The following is a 22,737-nucleotide window of genomic DNA, read 5'->3' on the forward strand; positions in this document are numbered from 1 at the left end:
GAAGACTGTGCTGACTGAGTGGGGCAAAGACATTAAACTGGCCTAGACCCAGAAGGCGTGCAAGTCTGTATGGGAGATGGGGGTGGGGGGGAATGATGAGGAGAGAGAATAATGAAATAGAAAGAATGGGAGAGTTTTTTTTCCCCCAATTGTCTTTCTCCCTCCCGCCCTCAAAATTTCAACTCCTGCTGGTCTGCTAGTTCATCAGTGCTGGGCACCCACCAGTAACTGCCCACACTCGCTGAGTAAATCTATTCAAAAATGTGGAAAGGATCAGGAAATTTTTTTTTAAAAAAACAGCCAAGCCCGATTGTATCTGCACTGAGTTCAGTCATGGCTTGAGTTGGATTAAAAAGGTTACGTTTCCTCAGACAACCATGGATTAAACATCTGATTAATTTACATTTATACAATGCATCACAGAGACATCCCAGAGTGCTTCAAATAATGAATGGATGCATCTTGGTCGCAATAAAAGGGCTTGGGGGCAAACAAAAGTGAACAAAATTATGATCTAATTCTTTCAAATCGTTCTTCCTTTTTACGATGGCAAAAGCAAAACATCTAGTCCTGAACCTCTAGGTTGCAGCTCAAGTTGTAGGCTGGGAGCAGCACTGCAATGCACATTCTTGTTTATACATACGTTATGTTGCTTAGCTACGACACACAATTGCTCAAAGAGGTGAACTGCTATGTTTTTGTTACATTTCCCTTAACAGCATCAAGACCTGCAGCATTTAATTCTTACTTTTATCTGTACAAGGAAATCTCTCAGATGTTCTTTGAAAGATGGAATGTCTTGGTTTAGGCTGAACAGGCCAGTCACAAAAACTTTGATCTGTGCACTGGAGGAACAAAAAAAAAAAATCAGTATTAAAAATAAATTTGTATACTTCCATTTCTGCTGCAATTCCAATTGGTGAAATCCTAACACAAATTCAAACCACTATTAACATTTCTGACCAAGCTAAAAAAACAAGATACTTGGGGGAGCAAGTCAGCCATTCAGTAGTGACTAAGGGTATACAGTGGGTGGGACAAACACACAGAAGCCTCATTATGAAATATAAAAAGGTGCAAGTCAGCCATGCTGTTCTCAGAGGAAAATCAAGTGACTTAAAAATTAGCAATCACAGCAAAAACCCATAATGTTCCATAGTCTGTTTTCTCTGACAATTGAGAAGAAAAGGATGAGAAATCAGATCAGAAAGAGCAAAAATGGGGAAAGGGCGGAAGAGAAGACAAAGAGAATTAGAAAGGAATTGAGACAAAGAAAAATGAAAAAGATGACAGAAAGCAAGAGAAAGACAGATAAAGAAAAAAAAATCAGCTGCAATTCCTTCAATCACAGTTGGCGACTCCAATGGTGCCTCGATTAAATTTCCACACTGGCACAATTTGCTCTGGACTGCATATGTAAATTAAATTGCATCAAATTTCAAAACTATTAGATGACAAGTACCTACAATACACCATACTATTAGCATTAGTTACAGAACAGGTAGCTCAACCTCGGTGGCCACGTCCCATAACAGCATCTGTCGAGCACACACTACAAGGACGCCAGAAAACTGGACTGCATTAGTTACCCTTGCTAAACTCAACATCTCTTCCAAAACTCCTGGGTTATCTCAATTCAACCCCCTCTCCATGAAACCAGTTATTTGAACTCTGAGCCTCTGTCTGAAACAGTAGAAAAGAGCCTAGACAAGTCCGACAAATAAACAGAGTAAGCTCTCGAGTGTTCTGACTCACTCCCTTCCCCTCAGTGAATAAGTATTGTGTGATTACAAACACTGCCCTCGCCTTATAGTCAGTCCGTAGACAGTAACACACACACAGCCTCTACCAACTAATCGATTCAATGTCTCAATGTCAATGAATTAAATCTGGCAAGAATGGAATGCAATCTCCCAGCTTCACAATTAGAATTTCAGTACTCAAACCCACCCCACAAAATTGGGCAGGGTGTAAAACGAGCATTGCACCTATTTACTCAGTGTCCCAATGGGTGTGTTAGGTTAAAATTGAACCCTTAATTTCACCAGCATATGCTGAAACTAGGAACTTGCAATCTAAATCTCTAGGCTGGGAAGGAGAACCTACACAAGCACTTAGCTGTTCAAAAGCCTAGTGATTTGTCGTACTATCAACAAGCTACATGGCAATAGGAACACAGGTTCCAAAGTCATCCAAGTTGGGCTGGGTCTGGAGAAAAGGCAGACAGAGGCCGAGGTTGGGGCACACACATACACATTAAGCCTGGTCCCGTCTTCCCTCGAAGTCCACATGCACGCGTGCTTCAAGCAGAGGTTGCTGGATAGCAACCAGGTGCAGGAATCCTGTCCTTTTTCTCCCCCTGCCTAAGCCACAGGGCTGAGGCTCATTACAGTGCTCTGCTGCCCCCACCCCACCGTGATCAGCTAACTCAGCACAGAACAGGGAATGAGGCTCAGAACTTCCTTGGTTGGATGGCCAAACACATCACATCTCTCTGATCAACACTCACTCCTGGAGGTGAGGAAAGGCAGTTTTCAGCAAGTTGGCCACAAACTCCTGCACGAAGATCTGGTTGTTAATGTTGGGAGTAGCTGGGCTCAAAGATAAAGTGATCTTGCCATCCTCCACTAAGCTGAACATGTATGCCAAGATGGTAGCGTGCATCGTCAACCCTAGAAAGGAGAAATTAATTTTAAAAAACAAGTTAGATATCAGGTTGCACGGAGTAATGTGGTCAGATCCAAACTGTAGACTCACAACTGAATACATTCCTTGTGTTTCTCCCAGCACCCTCCCCCGGGATAAAGTTCTAAAGATATTGACAGTTCTCCAATATCTTTCCCAATGGGACGTTCATCAGTGTCAGCTATGGTTCAGTTGCTAGCACTCAGTCAGAAGGCTCCACACTAGGGACTTGAGCATAAAATCTAGGCCAACATTCCAGTGTCGTAGAGGGAGTGCTGCTGCATTCCTGATATTGCAACAGTGACTACAATTCAAAAGCAGTTTATTGACTGTAAAGCACTTTGAATCATCCCAAGATTGTGAAAGGTGCTATTTAAATGCAAGTTTTTTTTTTCTTTCTTTTCAATGAGCCTCAATCATGGAGGCATTCACATCTAGGCCCAATCTTACCCTCACATGAGCTTTCCAGAACGAGTCACCCAATGGGAAATCAAAAGCAAGTAGCCTCACCAATTCTCTCCCTTTCTCTACTCCAAATATACATAATTCCATGCACACACTACATCATTACACTGAACACACATCAGTTAACTCAACCAAGAATTAGGGGGAGGCGGGGGAGAGAACAAAAGACCAAAAGTGAAACGAACAAAAGTCTGACTCACCAGCGGTGTGTGAAGTATCCGTCACCACTGAGAATATATGTTGGAGAATGTCACAGAAATAGGTTTGGTAAAAGCTCTGGGCAGCTGCCTCTTCCTGTGCAACATTCTGCAGTAGAGTATAAAGAATAGACAACCCTGCAAACACACACATTGCAGAATCCAGTTAAAACACTGATATAGTCCAAAACCTGTGGGGAGACAAAAACAAGGCACCATAGATATACGACAGTCACTAATAAACCCAATAAGGAATTCAAGAGCTTCTCCATCCAGGCAATGGCTAGAATTTGGAATCTGCTACAAGGAATAGTTGAGGCGCACAGAATAAATGCCTTTAAGGGGAAGCCACATAAAACAAAAGAGAAAGGGAATTGAAGGGTATGCAGATAGAGTGAGATGTTGTAGGGTGGGAGGAGGTTTGTGTGGAGCATAAACACCAGCAGACAATCTACAGCACAGAAACAGGTTCAAGTAAAGTCTTTAAAGTTAGATTTAGTGCAGCAGAGGTCACATAATACTTTGGTGGAAGGGATGGGGGAGGAGGGTGGGTAGTAGGAATAAAAGGCTCACAGCACAACACACCTGTATCAGCCACGTTCCTCATGGTGTGCTTGAAAGCCCAGATAATAGAGTCAAGTACCAATTTGAACTGGGCTGGAGGTATGTTCAGGAAGGCAGGGAAACAGTGACTATTGACTGCTTGAAGAAGCAGAAAGAAGTTAGTCCTGTGCTCTGGATACTCTTCAAAATCCTACAGAGGAAGATAAAACATTTTTAATACTTTAAATTTTATATACAGTCTGCAAGCAGCAAATAGATAGTACTACATCACCACAATTTTAAGAATTAAATCTGACCTCTAATTAATTTATAGCCTATTCCTGTTAGTTCAAATCTGAAATCATTTGAATTAGAGAATAATTTGAACTTTTGTGCAAAAAACAATCTGGGACAAACAGAAGTCGCTGGCAGACAGGAGAGGTGCCATTCTGCTCTGACTCACCATACAGCCAGGTACTCTGCCACTTCCAGTCCTTTATTCCCCAATGTTCCAAGCTAGACTGATGGGACCTGCAACTAGCGATGGCTATGTAACAAATATGACCAAAGTGGCAGGTACCCAAGGAGCGCAAATCAACTTTAAAGCTTCAGTACTACACTGGGGGAGGAAGGGGAAGTATTGTAAATGAAAATGAGTCAGATTCTCTTAGATGCTTTACTATTTGCAAAAAGACAGGATTACTAACCCTTTCTTCAAGTGCAGAGTTACGCACGTCTTGTACGCACTTTACCTATTGGCTCTCCAAACTCACCATGTACCAATATAATGACTGGTTTCACGCAGCGGATCCACAGCTACCAGAAACTGCCACTGAAATTATCCAAACCTGCTTCACTTCGGAAAAGGTGTAGATGCTCATCTCATCAGGTTGGGCTGAGTGGAAGGGTAGTGTACTAATCTGTTGGTACTATCACAATTCCCCTACTATGTATTCTATTTACACCACCCAAAAATTTACAAAAGTTACTTCTAACAGATGGGCAAAAGAAAGTTAATCAGTTTGGTTTGTAATCTGACCAAGGAGCAGCGAGAGCATCAGAAAGTGCTACAAAAATATAGATGAGGAAATGTAAAACAATATACCCCAGGGTTAATGAACAATCACAGGATCAGAGTCCACATTTGCAGTAACAAAATACAGAATATCAAATTTATCCAATTAAACAGATTAGACTTAGGTGCCCTCATGAAATAAGTTTCCATTCAATAGGGACCTGTGGATACTTGGTTTATATCACAACAGTATAAAATATTTTCTTCTGCGTCATAATTCAATGATACTTCATCTGTGACAATTTAACACTTTTGGCTGCCCTTCTGCCTGTTAACTCTTGAAAGCAGTGACTGGGATGGAGGTAAGATTTCAGTGTCAGGAAGCACCCTGTACGGAACCCATGTGGCCATCCTCCACTGCTCAGAATGGAGAGTGGACCAGGCTACTGGAGGTGGGGCTGAATTTTAAGAACCAGTTAAGTCTAACCTTGCCCTCACCCAATACCCATAAAGATACACACCCTATGTAAGGGAGGGAGGGGGGGGGGGGGGTGGGGGAGAAAGAGGGGGGTCATTAAATCAGAACTATAAACAAAATTCCTGGCCAGCAGACTAGAGATTGAACAGAAGGCACTTCAATATCTTTGTGAATTGAATTTCACTTCTCTCCAGGAAGATTGTCTCTGCCATCTTGAAAACCACAATATGAGGGATTAAAAAGGTAGAAACTATGAGAAAATACAACCTTAAAGTTGGTTTTACTTTTAAATTAGCATCCGAATCAGAACTGTTAATTTAACATATTTATACAGGCAGACTTCAACTAACAGAGACAGACAACTAAAACATATTATTTAAAGGATTAACAGAGGCTGCAATGGAAACTGAGCAGGGAAGGAAATTAGTCCCAGCCCCTAAACGAACGTGATGCCGAGGAGATTATTACTTTCCTTCAACTCTCTTTAGCTCTTGAAGTGCGATCCAGTCGGTATAATTGTTAACACACAGTAAACTTCCTACGATCAGACTAAAAATTACCTTGTTGATCATATCCAGAGTGCACTCAAACAAGGCATCGAAGATCTGGGGGACCTCTGCAGTAATGTGGTTCTCCAGTTTGTTCACTATGGTTGCCATTGTACTCAAAACTTCGGGTTCCCGGGCCGCAGGGACATTCCTCTGGTAGTCAATCAGCACTGCATCAAGCAGCGGGGGAACAAAGTTTTCTGCAACCTGAAAGAGTCAAGAGAGGAGTGAGTGTGTGTAACTATTGTGCTTAGGTAACTTGGCATGGTGTCTCCATTTCCTTTTTTTGATAAGGATAATAAAACTAACACAGAGGGCCACAAGAATGGGAAATCAGGCCCGGTTACGAGTGCGACAGATCCTTAGCACCAGAAAGCAGGAAGTTGGTTGACATTGTCTTGGTGGTTTTTAGTGCCTAATGCCGAGTGCTTATATGCCCTCGTCTGAGACACATTAGTCTCCGATATGTTGAGCTGGATGTTATGACTCAAGACTGAAGTCATCATCTTCAGGACCCACTGAAAAACTTGCTACTGATTCCCTTCCCTTCTCCACCCAACGTCTCCAGTTCAGTCATGCTATTTGCAACTTTGGTGTTGTGTTCAACCCCGAGCTTAAGTATAGACCACACATCACAAAGATCAATTACTTCCACAACGCTCCTACTGAACTTAGTTCAGCCCCATTGCTGCCGAAATCCCTCAAAACAAGCTTGGTCAATTCCAAACTCTTAGTCCCAATGCCATCCTGTCTTCCACCACAAGCTCCAATTCATCCAAAACTCCATCACAAACTGGCAGGATCTGCTTGCTAAGCACTCCCAACCTCGCTGGCCTTCACTGGTTCCCTGACCCCCACAACATATTAAAAAAAAAATTCAGTCTCTAAACTGCACTGTCCTAACTTAGCATTGAAATCTCCTTTAGCTCTATACCCCAATTGAGCATATTACTCCAAGTCTGACCTTTTGTACAATGTTTCCCACCTCAGAGCCCAGAATTGCCTGGCTGCTCTCCAGAATTTTCTTCCTAAACTCTCTCTCTCCTCCTTTTAAAAACAAACATTGCCAAAATCCCTCTGTCTGACCAAACTCCCAGTTACCAGTCCAAATAGGATGAGGCGGCACAGGTCCAAACTGGAGATGCACAACTATAGCTTAATGATCAGGAACTCTCCACATAATAAGAGAGCGATCAATGTGTGAAATGAACGTCTGAGTAGGGCAGCAGAAACAAAGAGAGAGTTCAAATGGGAGAATAATGTAGGGTTTTTCTGGATAGCTGGAGTTAAGTTGGGCTAATTGTACTCACCAGCTGTGGATCGGAGGATCGGCTCACCCATCCAGATATCAGCTTCAGAGTCTCCCTCTTCACTGTTCTCATACTTTTGATTAATGGCTGCTTGGTAACAACTTCACCTAAGTAGGGAAAAGAAATATACAAAGAGATTAACAGTAGCCACCTGGATCAGTTGACCATCCACTGTCTAGTCTGGTCAGTGATTGTGCCCACTTTTGCACAGCCGGTCTCTTTGCTACACCCCAACCATTTAATTTTATTCAGCAATTTAATTTTCTCCTCTTGGGCTCCCAACTGCGACATATATTCCCTGGCTGGAAAGGAATTGGGCTTCAGCCTGAGCTGCGCTACAGTCCGACACCATAGAGAGTCTCCCCAGAGTGTCTCGTCCGTCACCTCCTCACAGCAACACTTCATTGTAGGACACAACAGGCTAGAACCAAAGATGACAGACATCTCGCAGCTTAGACTCTGGTAGCTGGGAGCAGACAAACATTTGCGGAATACTAGCTGCTTTGAGATAGAGGACTCGCTGCACAGGAAACCACAGACACGAAGCCACCACACACTGGCCTCATTTGCAAGGAGCTTATATTGTGATATATAAAAAACCTTTTCTTACTTACAAGTCACACTCTATTCCAGTTCTCTCCATTACTTCTGTGGTGGAGGTGGGGGTGGGGGGGTGGGTGGAACAGGAAAAATAAAAGGAGGGTACATTGTATCTGCAACATTTCAAAATGTGCAACCTATCCTGCTCTACTTCAAATCCATTTAAACATGAGAAGGGGCCGATAACTAAACAAACCTTACGGAAACTTCATATTTGGAAGTCCAATTCAGTCCACTCCAAGCTTATAATCAAAGCTTTCTTTCCCATTTGGAAAAGTCTCCTAATTTTGTTCAAGCCATGAAAACGTTTCTTCAGAGACTACTGAAGGGGACATAGGGACAGGAGGAGCTATTCGGCCCCTCGAAACTGCTCTTCCATTTAATTAGATGACTGACCTACAACTCAGCTCCATCTACCTACCTTGGTTCTATAAACTTCGATATCCTTGCCTTAACAAAAAGCTATCAATCTCAGTTTTAAAATTTTGAATCAACACCCCAAGACTCAGGCTTTTGGGAGAAGTGTTCTCTAGATTTCCACTCTGGAAAGAAGAGAATTTTGCAACAGTCTGCTTAAATATCCAACCTCCACTCCAAAATAAAAGTGACTATTTACCATTTGCCTGGATAGCAGCTGAGATATTCTCACTCAAACACTTGTACACATTGAGCATGTCCAGATATATTCGTCCTAGCTGAATGACAAATGGGTGTCCAACCGCCTTGCAGGCCCTTACGTTGGTCTTCAGGATACTCCCGAGCTGTTTCACCGTCTCTGCGTCCTTCAGAATGTCCACATTCTTTGTAAAATATAACACATATAAATAGAATGCGTATCTGCTAGGGAGGAAAGGTGCTCTAAACACTTCCCCATGGTACCTATAACCCGCTGCATTTTTTTTGCCTACTCATTGCAGCCAAATGGAAGGGGCAGGTAGCAAGTACTGCCCACACCTCGACTCATGGCACCCGTGACAGGCACTGGTAAACTGAAGCCAGTCAACATCCAGATGGGGAATCACCTATCCTCCACTTGTCTTATTCTTACAATAAGCCAGCAATCACAAGATGACAAAGAATTTGGAGCTCTGGTCAAAAGTTTAAAAAAAAAATGGAGGGGGAAGAGGCAGAGAGGAAGAAACTAAATATTAGAGTTTCTAAATGTTAACTTCTGAGAATTTGAATTGCTGTCTTCTCCCACAACCACTTCTGACAAGGAAAAACAACATGCAATCTGTCCATGATGCTCATAGACAGACACTGAGAGACATAGATGAGTAACAATGAAATAAAAACAAGAAATGCTGGAACCACTCAGCAGGTCTGGCAGCATCTGTGGAAAGAGAAGCATAGTTAACGTTTCGGGTCAGTGACCCTTCGTCGGTCACTGACCCGTAACATTAACTCTGCTTCTCTTTCCACAGATGCTGCCAGACCTGCTGAGTGGTTCCAGCATTTCTCGTTTTTATTTCAGATTTCCAGCATCCGCAGTATTTTGCTTTTATTTTGAGTAACAATGAAGACAGCTTGCTCTTCTCTACCCCACCCATGACCGGGGGAGGCGGGGAGAGAACATGACGGAATCTGGAGTTTTCAGAGCAGGGAAAGCAGAACAGATGGTCTCAATCTTGGTGATAAAAGAAGTCCTTGAGCTCCTCGCACTTGTTTGGACATGGTGCTGGGAGTGTCAGAGAAGGTGGGGGGTGGGGCGATTTAAGTTGATGGTTGGTAATGGAGAAATGGAGCCATTGCCTGTATCAGCCATAATTGTGCAGTTAAAAAGAAACAAAAGGGCATTTATCACCTCATTGTCAGAATATTTGTTAATGTCTCAGAGCTTAGAATTGTTCTTATTTACTACATAAGACAGTCTTTAATCTGCTCTCACCCGTATGATTTTAGGCTCACGTACAATTTCAGACAGACATTCACAATTCTTTTATGGAAAAAGTATTACAGTAAATAGAGCATTCCCTTCAAATTATTTAACAAACCCAATGACCCAACATAAAGTAAGACAGCCCAATAAGTTGTGTCGTTCGCTAATTAAATGAATGATGAATTGACCGAGCCACCAGTTATCTAACTCACCTTCGTCGCTTGCTGAATAATGCTGTCCCACACCTGGTTAGGCAAAAGCATGTATTTCTCAATCAGATGCTCCTGGACAGTCTGATCAGTCTGAGCTCCAATCATGTAACCAACAGCTTCATAGAATGTGTGCACCTGAAGTTGAAAAGAAATTCTTAAATTTCCCATGAAAGAATGTCTAGAGATTGGTGTTGAGTCATGTGCTAACCACCAAGCATTAAACCTCAGGCTTCTTTCTCTGACATTACACAGCATTTCCCACCCAAACGGATGTCCAAGGACATGGAACAGTGGCCCAAGGCAACTCCGACTATTTCCTTTCATCCTGGAAAGCATAAGAAATTCTGGGCTTCGTGACCACATTCCTTAAAGCTTGGTGGGAAATAGCAAAAGGCAAGCATGTTGTTTATCTTCCTTACATTGGACAAAATCCTGTCAAATTAGGTTACAAAATTTATTTACAATTCTAGTGCATTTAGGAAATCACCATTCTGTTACATATCTTACTTGCATCAAATGAAACAAGACACAAATAAAGTACAATCGGCTCACTTAAACACCATCTTTCAGGATACTCATTAAAATATTCTGCTTTGCCGGTCCAACCCACTACATATGCACCTTGTGTGTGTTTTGGCACATACTAGACATCACAGTCCAAAGTCATATTTTATCATAGATGAGAGAGAAAGCCAGTTATTAACCTTCAGGCTGAAATTAACAAGCACCTTCCAATCCACAATTAAATGCATTTACTTAAGAGCAATTAGAATATGTGGCATTGAAGTGACATAGCTCCACCTGAGCAGAACAATACATTATGCTTCACAACGTAATATTCTTGTCTTTTCAAAAACAGTGCACCATCTGACTCACTGCCAGCAAGGTCACGGGAGATAGGCTAGAGGTTCATAACAATTGAAATGAATTTACTTCTCTCTCTCTCTTCCTTGCTTCCCCGCGCTCCCCCCATACATATTGACATTGTCCAGTTGCTCCTCTTCTGCCTACAGTGACCTCCATACAATCATTTCGCCTTTCAGACATGCGAGTTGCATGGAGTGTGACCCAGCAGATGAGCAGCTGGAAACATGGTGGTCCAACTTCCCACTTACTTTCATGAAACAGGCTCCTTTAATCTGATGGAATACGGCTACAATGGTCAACACAAGAGCAGCTGCATTTAATATCCATGAGAGAGCAGGTGACATAGGGAGATACCCACTGGTTAAAATTGGCTACAATTCTAAAGTGTAAGAAGATTTGCACAGGAAAACTCCTTTCACTCAGATTATAACCACACTTACTTGATGAGGCTGCAGGTCACAAATGATGGTGTTGATGTTAGTCAAGATCTCATCAATAAAAGGCATCACCTCCCCCACTTGCACTTGCACAAAGTGGCGCCGGCACTTTTGGGCTATCTTAATAAATGTGTCACAAGCCATGTCCTGGACGCCATCGTGTGTTTCTGTGAAGCAATAAGGGGTTAAAAAGTTATTTCAAAATAATAAGATGTTAGCATCAATTTAAATTAAAAACCCCTTCATATAAGAACAACAGTAGAGCACAGGAACAGGCCATTCAGCCCTCCAAGCCTGCGCCGATCTGGATGCCTGTCTAAACTAAAACCTTCTGCACTTCCGGGGATCCGTATCCCTCTATTCCCATCCTATTCATGTATTTGTCAAGATGCCTCTTAAACGTCTCTATGGTACCTGCTTCCACCACCTTCCCCGGCAACAAGTTCCAGGCACTCACCACCCTCTGTGTAAAGAACTTGAATTGCACATCCCCTCTAAACTTTGCCCTTCTCACCTTAAACCTACGTCCCCTAGTAACTGACTCTTCCACCCTGGGAAAAAGCTTCTGACTATCCACTCTGTCCATGCCGCTCATATCTTTGTAAACCTCTATCATGTCGCCCCTCCACCTCCGTCGTTCCAATGAAAACAATCCGGGTTTATCCAACCTCTCCTCATAGCTAATGCCCTCCAGACCAGGCAACGTCCTGGTAAACCTCCTCTGTACCCTCTCCAAAGCCTCCATGTCCTTCTGGTAGTGTGGTGACCAGAATTGCACGCAATATTCTAAGTGTGGCCTAACTAAAGTTCTGTACAGCTGCAACATGACTTGCCAATTTTTATACTCTATGCCCCGACCGATGAAGGCAAGCATGCCGTATGCCTTCTTGACTACCTTATCCACCTGCGTTACCACTTTGTGACCTGTGGACCTGTACGCCCAGATCTCTCTGCCTGTCAATACTCCTAAGGGTTCTGCCATTTACTGTATACTTCCCACCTGTATTAAACATAGAACATAGAACAGTACAGCACAGTACAGGCCCTTCGGCCCACGATGTTGTGCCGAACCTTTAACCTACTCTAAGATCAAACTAACTACCTACCCTTCATTCTATCATCCATGTACCTATCCAAGAGTCGCTTAAATGCCCCTAATGTATCTGCTTCTACTACCACCGCTGGCAGCGCATTCCACGCACCCACCACTCTCTGTAAAGAACCTACCTCTGACATCTCCCCGAAACCTTCCTCCAATCACCTTAAAATTATGCCCCCTGGTGATAGCCCTTTCCACCCTGGGAAAAAGTCTCTGGCTATCCACTCTATCTATGCCTCTCATCATCTTGTACCCCTCTATCAAGTCACCTCTCGTCCTTCTTCGCTCCAATGAGAAAAGCCCTAGCTCCCTCAATCTTTCTTCGTAGGACATGCCCTCCAGTCCAGGGAGCATCCTGGTAAATCTCCTCTGCACCCTCTCTAAAGCTTCCACATCCTTCCTATAATGAGGCGACCAGAACTGAACACAATATTCCAAGTGTGGTCTAACCAGGGCCTTATAGAGCTGCAGCATAACCTCGCGGCTCTTAAACTCAATCCCCCTGTTAATGAAAGCCAACACACCATACGCCATCTTAACAACCTTATCAACTTGGGTGGCAACTTTGAGCGATCTATGGACATGGACCCCAAGATCCCTCTGTTCCTCCACACTACCAAGAATCCTGTCTTTAAGCCTGTATTCTGCATTCAAATTCGACCTTCCAAAATGAATCACTTCACACTTTTCCAGGTTGAACTCCATCTTCCACTTCTCAGCCCATCTCTGCATCCTGTCAATGTCCTGTTGCAACCTACAACAGCCTTCCACACTATCCACAACTCCAGCAACCTTCGTGTCATCGGCAAACTTGCTAACCCATCCTTCCACTTCCTCATCCAAGTCATTTATAAAAATCACAACGAGCAGAGGTCCCAGAACAGATCCTTGTGGAAAACCACTTGTCACCGAGCTCCATGCTGAATACTTTCCATCTACCACCACCCTCTGACTTCTATGGGCCAGCCAATTTTGTATCCAGACAGCCAACTTTCCCTGAATCCCATGCCTCCTTACTTTCTAAATGAGCCGACCATGGGGAACCTTATCAAACGCCTTGCTAAAATCCATATACACCACATCCACTGCTCTTCCTTCATCAATGTGTTTTGTCACATCTTCAAAGAATTCAATAAGGCTTGTGAGGCATGACTTGCCCCTCACAAAGCTATGCTGACTGTCTCTAATCAAACCATGCTTTTCCAAATAATCATAAATCCTGTCTCTCAGAATCCTCTCCAATAATTTGCCCACTACCGACGTAAGACTGACTGGTCTATAATTCCCAGGGTTATCCCTATCCCCTTTCTTGAACAAGGGAACAACATTTGCCACCCTCCAATCATCCGGTACTACTCCAGTGGACAGTGAAGACGCAAAGATCATGGCCAAAGGCGTAGGATTCTCTTCCCTCACTTCCCGTAATATCATTGGGTATATCCCGTCTGGCCCCGGGGACTTATCTGTCCTCATATCATTCAAAATTTCCAGCACATCCTCCCTCTTAACCAACCTGTTGGAGCATATCAGCCTGTTCCACGCTGTCCTCACAAACGACCAGGTCCCTCTCACTAGTGAATACTGAAGCAAAGTATTCATTTAGGACCTCCCCTACCTCCTCCGACTCCAGGCACAAGTTCCCTCCACTATCCCTGATCGGCCCTACCCTCACGCTGGCCATCCTCTTGTTCCTCACATAATTGTAGAACGCCTTGGGATTTTCCTTAATCCTACCCGCCAAGACTTTTTTATGTCCCCTTCTAGCTCTCCTAAGTCCATTCTTCAGTTCCTTCCTGGCTACCTTGTAACCCTCTGGAGCCCTGTCTGATCCTTGCTTCCTCAACCTTAAGTCAGCTTCCTTCTTCCTCTTGACTAGCTGTTCCACATCTCTTGTCATCCAAGGTTCCTTCACCCTACCATCCCTTCCCTGCCTCATCGGGACAAACCTATCCAGCAGTCGCAGCAAGTGCTCCCTAAACAACCTCCAAATTTCTGTCGTGCATTTCCCCGAGAACATCTGTTCCCAATTTATGCTCCCCAGTTCCTGCCGAATAGCATTGTAATTCCCCCTCTCCCAATTAAATATTTTCCCATCCCGTCTGCCCCTGTCCCTCTCCATGACTATAGTAAAGGTCAGGGAGTTGTGATCACTATCACCGAAATGCTCTCCCACCGAGAGATCTGCCACCTGGCCTGGTTCGTTGCCAAGCACCAAGTCCAACATAGTCTCCCCTCTAGTCAGCCTATCTACATATTGAGTCAGGAAACCTTCCTGGACACACCTGACAAAAACTGCTCCATCCAAACTATTTGCACTAAGGAGGTTCCAATCAATATTAGGGAAGTTGAAGTCACCCATGACAACAACCCTGTTACTTCTGCACCTTTCCAAAATCTGCCTCCCAATCTGTTCCTCCATGTCTCTGCTGCTATTGGGGGGTCTATAGAAAACTCCCAAAGTGACTGCTCCTTTCCTGTTTCTGACTTCCACCCATAATGACTCAGTAGACAAACCCTCCTCGACGACCTCCCTTTCTGCAGCTGTGATACTATCCCTGATTAACAATGCCACTCCCCCACCTCTTACCTCCCTCCCTATTCCTTTTGAAACATCTAAACCCCGGAACATCCAACATCCATTCCTGCTCCTGTGATATCCACGTCTCCGTAATGGCCACAACATCGTAGCTCCAAGTACTGATCCATGCTCTAAGTTCATCACCCTTATTCCTGACACTTTTTGCGTTAAAATAGACACACTTCAACCCATCATACTGGCTGCAACTTTGCCCTGTCAACTGTCTAACCTTCCTCACAGACTCTCTGCACTCGGTATCTGCCTGTTCAACAGCTACCCCATCCACTGATCCGTGGCTCCGGTTCCCATCCCCCTGCCAAACTAGTTTAAACCCTCCCGAAGAGCTCTAGCAAACCTCCCGCCCAGGATATTGGTGCCCCTCCAGTTCAGATGCAACCCGTCCTTCTTGTACAGGTCCCACCTTCCCCAGAAGGTATCCCAATGATCCACATATCTGAATCCCTCCCTCCTACACCAGTTCTGTAGCCACGTGTTCAGCTGCACTCGCTCCCTGTTTCTAGCCTCACTAGCACGTGGCACCGATAACAATCCTGAGATTACTACTCTGCTCGTCCTGCCTTTCAGCTTCCAACCTAACTCCCTATATTCACTTTTCAGGTCCTCATCCCTTTTCCTAGCTATGTCATTGGTACCGATATGTACCACGACCTCTGGCTGCTCCCCAAATGCATTACCTCACATTTGTCCGGATTAAACTCCATCTGCCATTTCTCCGCCCAAGTCTCCAACCGATCTATATCCTGCTGTATCCTCGAACAATCCTCATCACTATCCGCAACTCCACCAACCTTTGTGTCGTCTGCAAACTTACTAATCAGACCAGCTACCTTTTCCTCCAAATCATTTATATATACTACAAACAGCAAAGGTCCCAGCACTGATCCCTGCGGAACACCACTAGTCACAGCCCTCCATTCAAAAAAGCACCATCTGTCTTCTATGACAGAGCCAGTTCTGTATCCATCTTACCAGCTCACCTCTGATCCCATGTGACTTCACCTTTTGTACCAGTCTGAGGGACCTTGTCAAAGGCTTTACTGAAGTCCATATAGATAACATCCACTGCCCTTCCTTCATCAATCATCTTCGTCACTTCCTCAAGAAACTCAACCAAATTAGTGAGACACGACCTCCCCTTCACAAAACCATGCTGCCTCTCGCTAATAAGTTCGTTTGTTTCCAAATGGGAGTAAATCCTGTCCCAAAGAATCCTCTCTAATAATTTCCCTACCACTGATGCAAGGCTCACCGGCCTATAATTTCCTGGATTATCCTTGCTACCCTTCTTAAACAAAGGAACATTGGCTATTCTCCAGTCCTCTGGGACCTCACCTGTAGCCAATGAGGATACAAAGATTTCTGTCAAGGCCCCAACAATTTCTTTCCTTGCCTCCCTCAGTATTCTGGGGTAGATCCCATCAGGCCCTGGGGACTTATCTACCTTAATGCTTTGCAAGACATCCAACACGTCCTCCTTTTTGATAATGACATGACCCAGACTATCTGCACTCCCTCCCCTATGCTCATCATCCACCAAGTCCTTCTCTTTGGTGAATACTGATGCAAAGTACTTATTTAGTATCTCGCCCATTTCCTGTGGCTCCATGCATCGATTCCCTTCTCTGTCCTTGAATGGGCCAACCCTTTCCCTGGTTACCCTCTTGCTTTTTATGTACGTATAAAAAGCCTTGGGATTCTCCTTAATCCTGTTTGCCAATGACTTTTCATGACCCCTTTTAGCCCTCCTGACTCTTTGCTTAGTTCCTTCCTACTGTCTTTATATTCCTCAAGGGCTTCGTCTGTTCCCAGCCTTCGAGCCCTTACGAATGCTTCCTTTTTCTTTTTGACTAGGCTCACAATATCCTGCGTTATCAAAGGTTCCCGAAACTTGCCAAACTTATCCTTCTTCCTCACAGGAACATGCCGGTCCTGGATTCTAATCAACTGACGTTTGAAAAACTCCCACGTCAGATGTTGATTTACTCTCAAACAGCCATCCCCAATCTAAATTCTTCAGTTCCTGCCTAATATTGTTATAATTAGCCTTCCCCCAATTTAGCACCTTCACTCGAGGACTACTCTTCTCCTTATCCACAAGTACCTTAAAACTTATGGAATTATGGTCACTGTTCCCGAAATGCTCCCCTGCTGAAACTTCGACCACCTGGCCGGGCTCATTCCCCAATACCAGGTCCAGAATGGCCCCATCCCTCGTTGGACTATCTACATATTGTTTCAAGAAGCCCTCCTGGATGCTCCTTAGAAATTCTGCCCCATCCAAGCCCCTAGCACTGAGGGATTCCCAGTCAATATAGGGGAAGTTAAAATCACCCACCACTACAACCCTGTTACCTTTACATCTTACCAAAATCTGTCTACATATTTGCTCCTCTACCTCCCGCTGGTTGTTGGGAGGCCTGTAGTAAACCCCCAACATCGTGACTGCACCCTTCCTATTCCTGAGCTCCACCCATATTGCCTCAATGCATGACCCCTCCGAGGTGTCCTCCCGCAGTACAGCTGTGATATTCTCCTTAACAAGTAATGCAACTCCCCCACCCCTTTTACATCCCCCTCTATCCCGCCTGAAGCTTCTAAATCCCGGAACATTTAGCTGCCAATCCTGTCCTTCCCTCAACCACGTCTCTGGAATAGCAACAACATCATAGTTCCAAGCACTAATCCAAGCTCATCTGCCTTACCTGTTATACTTCTCGCATTGAAACAAATGCGTTTCAGACCACCAGTCCCGCTGTGCTCAGCAACATCTCCCTGCCTGCTCTTCCTCTTAGTCTTCCTGGCCTTATTTACTAGTTCCCCCTCATTTATTTCACCTGCTGTCCTACTGCTCTGGCTCCCACCCCCCTGCCACACTAGTTTATGTTTGTGTATTTCGTTTAAAATCTGAATTGTCAGCTTTGAAACTTAGGTTTAATCTGCGTATCCCATTTCCACACAATGCAATTTAATAGAATTGTACAGGAAGGCTCATTTCCTCCTTTTAATGCAATTGTTAATCTGCCTCTGAACAGCTGAAAAATTTCATTTTGACAACGGTTTTATGTACCATTTTTGGAGTAAAAAACCCCTATAGAATCAGGATAATATTAACCCAATTCTTCCCACAGGGCATAGTACATATTTCTGTGAAAATACGGTAACTATAAATTCATCGTAAATTTTACTCCACCAGTGCATTTAAATTTAACAAAAATTTCCTGATTTAGCACATACATTATTCTGTAGCTATAAACAAACATTCATAGTCCGTGCAATGTCAACAAAAAAAAAATCAAAGTAAGCAAAGCTGCACAGCATTAACTAGCTCCACACTGAATACAAGCTGGACTTTAGGACAAGTCTCTCTTACCATGCATAAACTCAAAGAGCTTGTTCACCACAGTCTTCAGGAATTTCCAGTGAGCTCGGAGGAACCGGGGATACTGCCCCACGACGTACATTATATTTGAGGCAATAATAGCCTTGTTATCCTTCCCACGTTTTTGTTCACATAGACCCAGCAGATCCTTCAAAGCCAATAGATACAATGGTAAGTAAAACAAGCAGAGTGAATGAAGGCATTGTGCTTTACAATGTAATATTCTTGTCTTTTCAAAAACAGTGCACCATCTGACTCACTGCCAGCAAGGTCATGGGAGATAGACTAGAAGTTGTGTGTTCAATCCCCAAATATCCAAGGGAACAGACATGGTTGTTCCCCCTCAAATTGGATTTGGGGGTGAAACCTTATCCCAAGCGAGAAAGATACAAAGTGGCATTACTCAATACTCGTCAACAGGACTTCATCAACACCAACTGACCTTGATGACTGTGACGAGGAAGCGTTTCTCATCTTCTTCGTGCATTGCCCCACTGATGGAGCCAATAGCCCAGCAAAGTGTGTTAAGGTTCTTCCACGACCATTCGGTACCATTCACTTGGTTGTGTAGCTTCTCGGTCATTATGCATTCTGTGTCAGCATAGTCTAAATGTGTCAAGTACACTGAAACAGGAAAACAAAGTCGTCTATTTAGAACGTTAAAACTTGTCAATTCCTTCTAATAGATGCAATCACTAAGGAACGATCAGAGGACCACAACCCCACTTTAATATTTTTGGCGAATGTCCAATGCATCAAATTCTGGAACTGCCCTTTGTGTCCCTTCGCAATTCTTGATTATTGGCTGCACCACAATTTTCTTCATTAAAAAGGGCAACATTAGTGTTGGGACAAGTACTTCTAAATGAAGCACAACACTGCCTATTAACCCAGTTTAATCTTAAGACAATTGCCTTTCATTTCGGGGACCTGGGTGGATGGTTGAAAGTATCCTCTTATGCATCCTACACAGGATAATTTTGGGCAGAGAGAAAGAGCACAAATTATCTTTAGTTTGGCAATCTCCACAGGACGGTTGGTATGGAAAATGTCACACACTGGTGCATTGTCCTGAGGTTGGGGCTGAGACTCATTTTTGGAACAGAGCAGAAGCAGTGATGCTGTGACAGCTGACCAGGAAGTGCTTCATGCTGATTTGAGGTGCCCAAATGGAAAATATTCCCATTTTTTGACAGAAATTTAAAAAAACATGAAAACTGTAATTACACAATGTCTGCCAGCATCTGACAAGAGTAACTATACAGACATTTTTGGTAGAGGTTTGTCAGAAATGGGAAGAGACATTGTAGGCCCTTTACAGAGCTGATCAAAGCTTCAAGAATGGAGAAAAAAAGTAATGCCCTTTCATAGGGCTGACCATAATTCAGCGAGAGATTATTTCTTTGGAAAACAGGATAAAAAAAGGTAACTAAAGGTAGAGAAAGAGTCTGGGGAATTGATCACGGAAATCAGGGAAATGGCAGAGACGTTGAACAGGTAGAAGATTTAGAAAACTTCCCAAAGATACTTGAAAATCAAGAGGTGAAAGGGAGGGAGGAACTTAAAACACCATCTCCAGGGAAAAGGTGCTGGGAAAACTATTAGACCTAAAGGCTGACAAGTCCTCAGGACCAGGTGGCCTGCATCCTAGGGTCTTAAAAGAAGTAGCTGCAGTGATAGAGGCATAGGTTATAATCTTCCAAAATTCCTTAGATTCTGGAAGGGTCCCAGCAGATTGGCAACTAGTAAATGTAACACCTATATTCAAGAAAGGAGGGAGACAGAAAACAGGAAACTATAGGCCAGTTAGCCTAATGTCTGTAATAGGGAAAATGCTAGAATCCATTATTAAAAGGATACTTAGAAAATCATAATGGTATCAGGCAGACTCAACAGGGTTTTGCGAAAAGCAAATCGTGCTTTGAGGAAGTAACAAGCAAGGTGATAAAAGGGAACCTGTAGATATGGCGTACTTGGATTTCCAAAAGGCATTTGGTAAGGTGCTGTAAAGATTATTACCTAAGATAAGAGCACATAGTATAGGGGGGGGGGTAACATATTAGCATGGATAAAGGATTGGTTAGCTAACAGGAAGCAGAAAGTAGCGATAAATGTGTCTTTTTTCAGGTTGGCAAGCTAAACTAGTGGAGTGCCACAGGGATCACTGCTGGGGCCTCAACTGTTTACAATCTATATCAATGACCTGGATGAAGGGACTGAACGTACAGTAGCTAAATTTGCCAATGACACCAAGATAGGAAAGAGGAGGTAAAGAGTCTACAAGGGGAGAGAGATAGGTTAAATGAGTGGGCAAAAATTTGGCAGATGGAATATAATGTGGGAAAATGCGAACTTGTCCACTTTGGCAGGAAGAGTAGAAAAGCAGCACACTATTTAAGTGGAGAGAGTTTGCAGAACTCGGTAGTACAAAGGAAGCTGGGTGCCTTGGTACAAGAATCACAAAAAGTTAGTATGCAGATACAGCAAGTGGTTAGGAAGGCAAATGGAATGTTGCCATTTATTGCAAGGGGAATAGAGTATAAAAGTAGGTAAGTTTTACTGCAGCTGTGCGGGGCCTTGGTGAGAACCATCTGGACTACTGTGTACAAATTTTGATCTCCTTATTTGAAGAAGGATATAACTGCATTAGCAGTTCAGAAAAGGTTCACTCGACTCATTCCAGGGATGAAGGGCTTATCTTAAGAAAGGTTGAATAGGTTGGGCCTATACTCATTGGAGTTTAGAAGAATGAGAGGTGATCTTAACGAAACAAAGATGATTCTGAGCGGACTTGATAGAGTGGATACTGGGAGGATGCTCCCTCTAGTGGGAGAGGCTAGAACTAGGGTACATAGTTGAGGAGAATTTTTTTCAGACGGTGGTTAGTCTGTGAAATGCTCTTCCCCAGAAAGCAGTGGAGGCAGGGTCATTGAATTTACTCAAACCTGGAGTTAGATAAGATTTTTGATAGACAAGGGAGTCAAGTGTTACAGGGGAAAACAGGAAAGTGGAGTTTAGAGCACAACCAGATCAGCCACAGAGTCCTACAGCATAGAAACAGGCCCTTCGGCCCACCGCGTCCATGCCGACCATAATGCCTATCTATACTAATCCCACCTGCCTGCATTAATTCCATATCCCTCTATGCCTTGCTCATTCAAGTACCTGTCCAGATGCCTCTTAAATGTTGCTACTGTTCCTGCCTCCACCACCTCCTCTGACAGCTCATTCCAAATACCCACTATTCTTTGTGTGAAAAATTTACCCCTTTGATCCCCTTTAAACCTCCTCCCTCTCAACTTAAATCTATGCCCTCTAGTTTTAGTCACCCCTACCATGGGAAACATACTCTGGCTATCTACCCTATCTATGCCTCTCATAATTTTATATACCTCTATCATGTCCCCTCTCAGCCTCCTTCGCTCCAGGGAAAACAGACCCAGCCTATCCAATCTCTCTTTATAACTCAAACCCTCCAAACCAGGCAACATGCTTGTGAATCTTTTCTGCACCCTCTCTAGCTTAATCACATCTTTCCTGTAGTGCGGCAACCAGAACTGCACACAGTACTCCAAATGCGGCCTAACCAACGTTATGTACAACTGTAACGTGATGTCCCAACTCTTGTACTCAATGCCTCGGCCGATGAAGGCAAGCATGCCATATGCCTTCTTGATCTTATCAAATGGTGGAGCAGGCTTGAAGGGCCGAATGACCTACTCCTCCTATGTTCCTATGCACATTATTCAACCACCTGCCCAAAAGTCACTTTATGCCACAATCTAAAGTTTGCAGACCCATTCCCAAGCCTTCTCCAACACCTTACGATAACCGTGGCTGCAATGCAAGGCATAGCGGGAAAGGCAAGAAATACCGGCCATTCTGCCCAACCACTCAATGTTGGGTGTTTTCTTTGTAGTTTGAACCATGTTTGCCCCAGTCCCATGTCCCTTTCCTTCATCCAAATATCTAATAGAAATCTTGAAAGTTGACACACTTTCTGCATCAACTCATAACCCTGGAAGTAAATTTCACAACTTCACAAACACTCTAAATAAGTTTCTATTGCTGTGTCCCTGCATCGATGGCCCTTGCTCTGAATCCCTCAACTACTAGAAGCAGACAGTTTCCATCTACTCTATCCTATTCTTCCATAATTTGAAACATTATCATTTTCATCCTGTAATCCTGATGAAAAAAACCCCCAATTGCTCAAATCTTTCTTCATATCTGCATTTCCTACAGGCCACAGAATGACCTATGTGACCGATATCAGGAAGTCAGTGTGAGGAACCACCCAGATCACTAAATTTAGACCTGCGCAAGCCGCCGTTACGGACTAGTTTTAATTATCCTGTTGAAAGACTCAGGTAATCCCTAAAGATTCTCACTTTGACTCACCATACCTGATACAGCCGCAATCC

General features: G+C 43.7%; 1 protein-coding gene across 2 annotated transcripts in view; it reads right to left on the minus strand.

The window, feature by feature from the left end:
• The window catches only part of LOC137373607 (exportin-1-like), a 91,077-nt gene that overhangs the window by 10,051 nt on the left and 58,289 nt on the right, over nt 1-22,737 (minus strand). For both annotated transcript variants that reach the window (XM_068038623.1, XM_068038622.1), the window contains exons 14-24: nt 18,756-18,937; nt 18,305-18,461; nt 11,240-11,403; nt 9,933-10,067; nt 8,458-8,641; nt 7,242-7,348; nt 5,944-6,138; nt 3,933-4,101; nt 3,351-3,485; nt 2,510-2,672; nt 749-845 (exon numbers count right to left, since the gene is read on the minus strand). In XM_068038623.1, the coding sequence (XP_067894724.1) occupies nt 749-845; nt 2,510-2,672; nt 3,351-3,485; nt 3,933-4,101; nt 5,944-6,138; nt 7,242-7,348; nt 8,458-8,641; nt 9,933-10,067; nt 11,240-11,403; nt 18,305-18,461; nt 18,756-18,937 (1,688 nt within the window). The remainder of the gene's footprint in view (nt 1-748; nt 846-2,509; nt 2,673-3,350; nt 3,486-3,932; nt 4,102-5,943; nt 6,139-7,241; nt 7,349-8,457; nt 8,642-9,932; nt 10,068-11,239; nt 11,404-18,304; nt 18,462-18,755; nt 18,938-22,737) is intronic.

The sequence above is a fragment of the Heterodontus francisci genome, chromosome 9 (assembly GCF_036365525.1).
Source record: "Heterodontus francisci isolate sHetFra1 chromosome 9, sHetFra1.hap1, whole genome shotgun sequence".
Classification (NCBI taxonomy): domain Eukaryota; kingdom Metazoa; phylum Chordata; class Chondrichthyes; order Heterodontiformes; family Heterodontidae; genus Heterodontus; species Heterodontus francisci.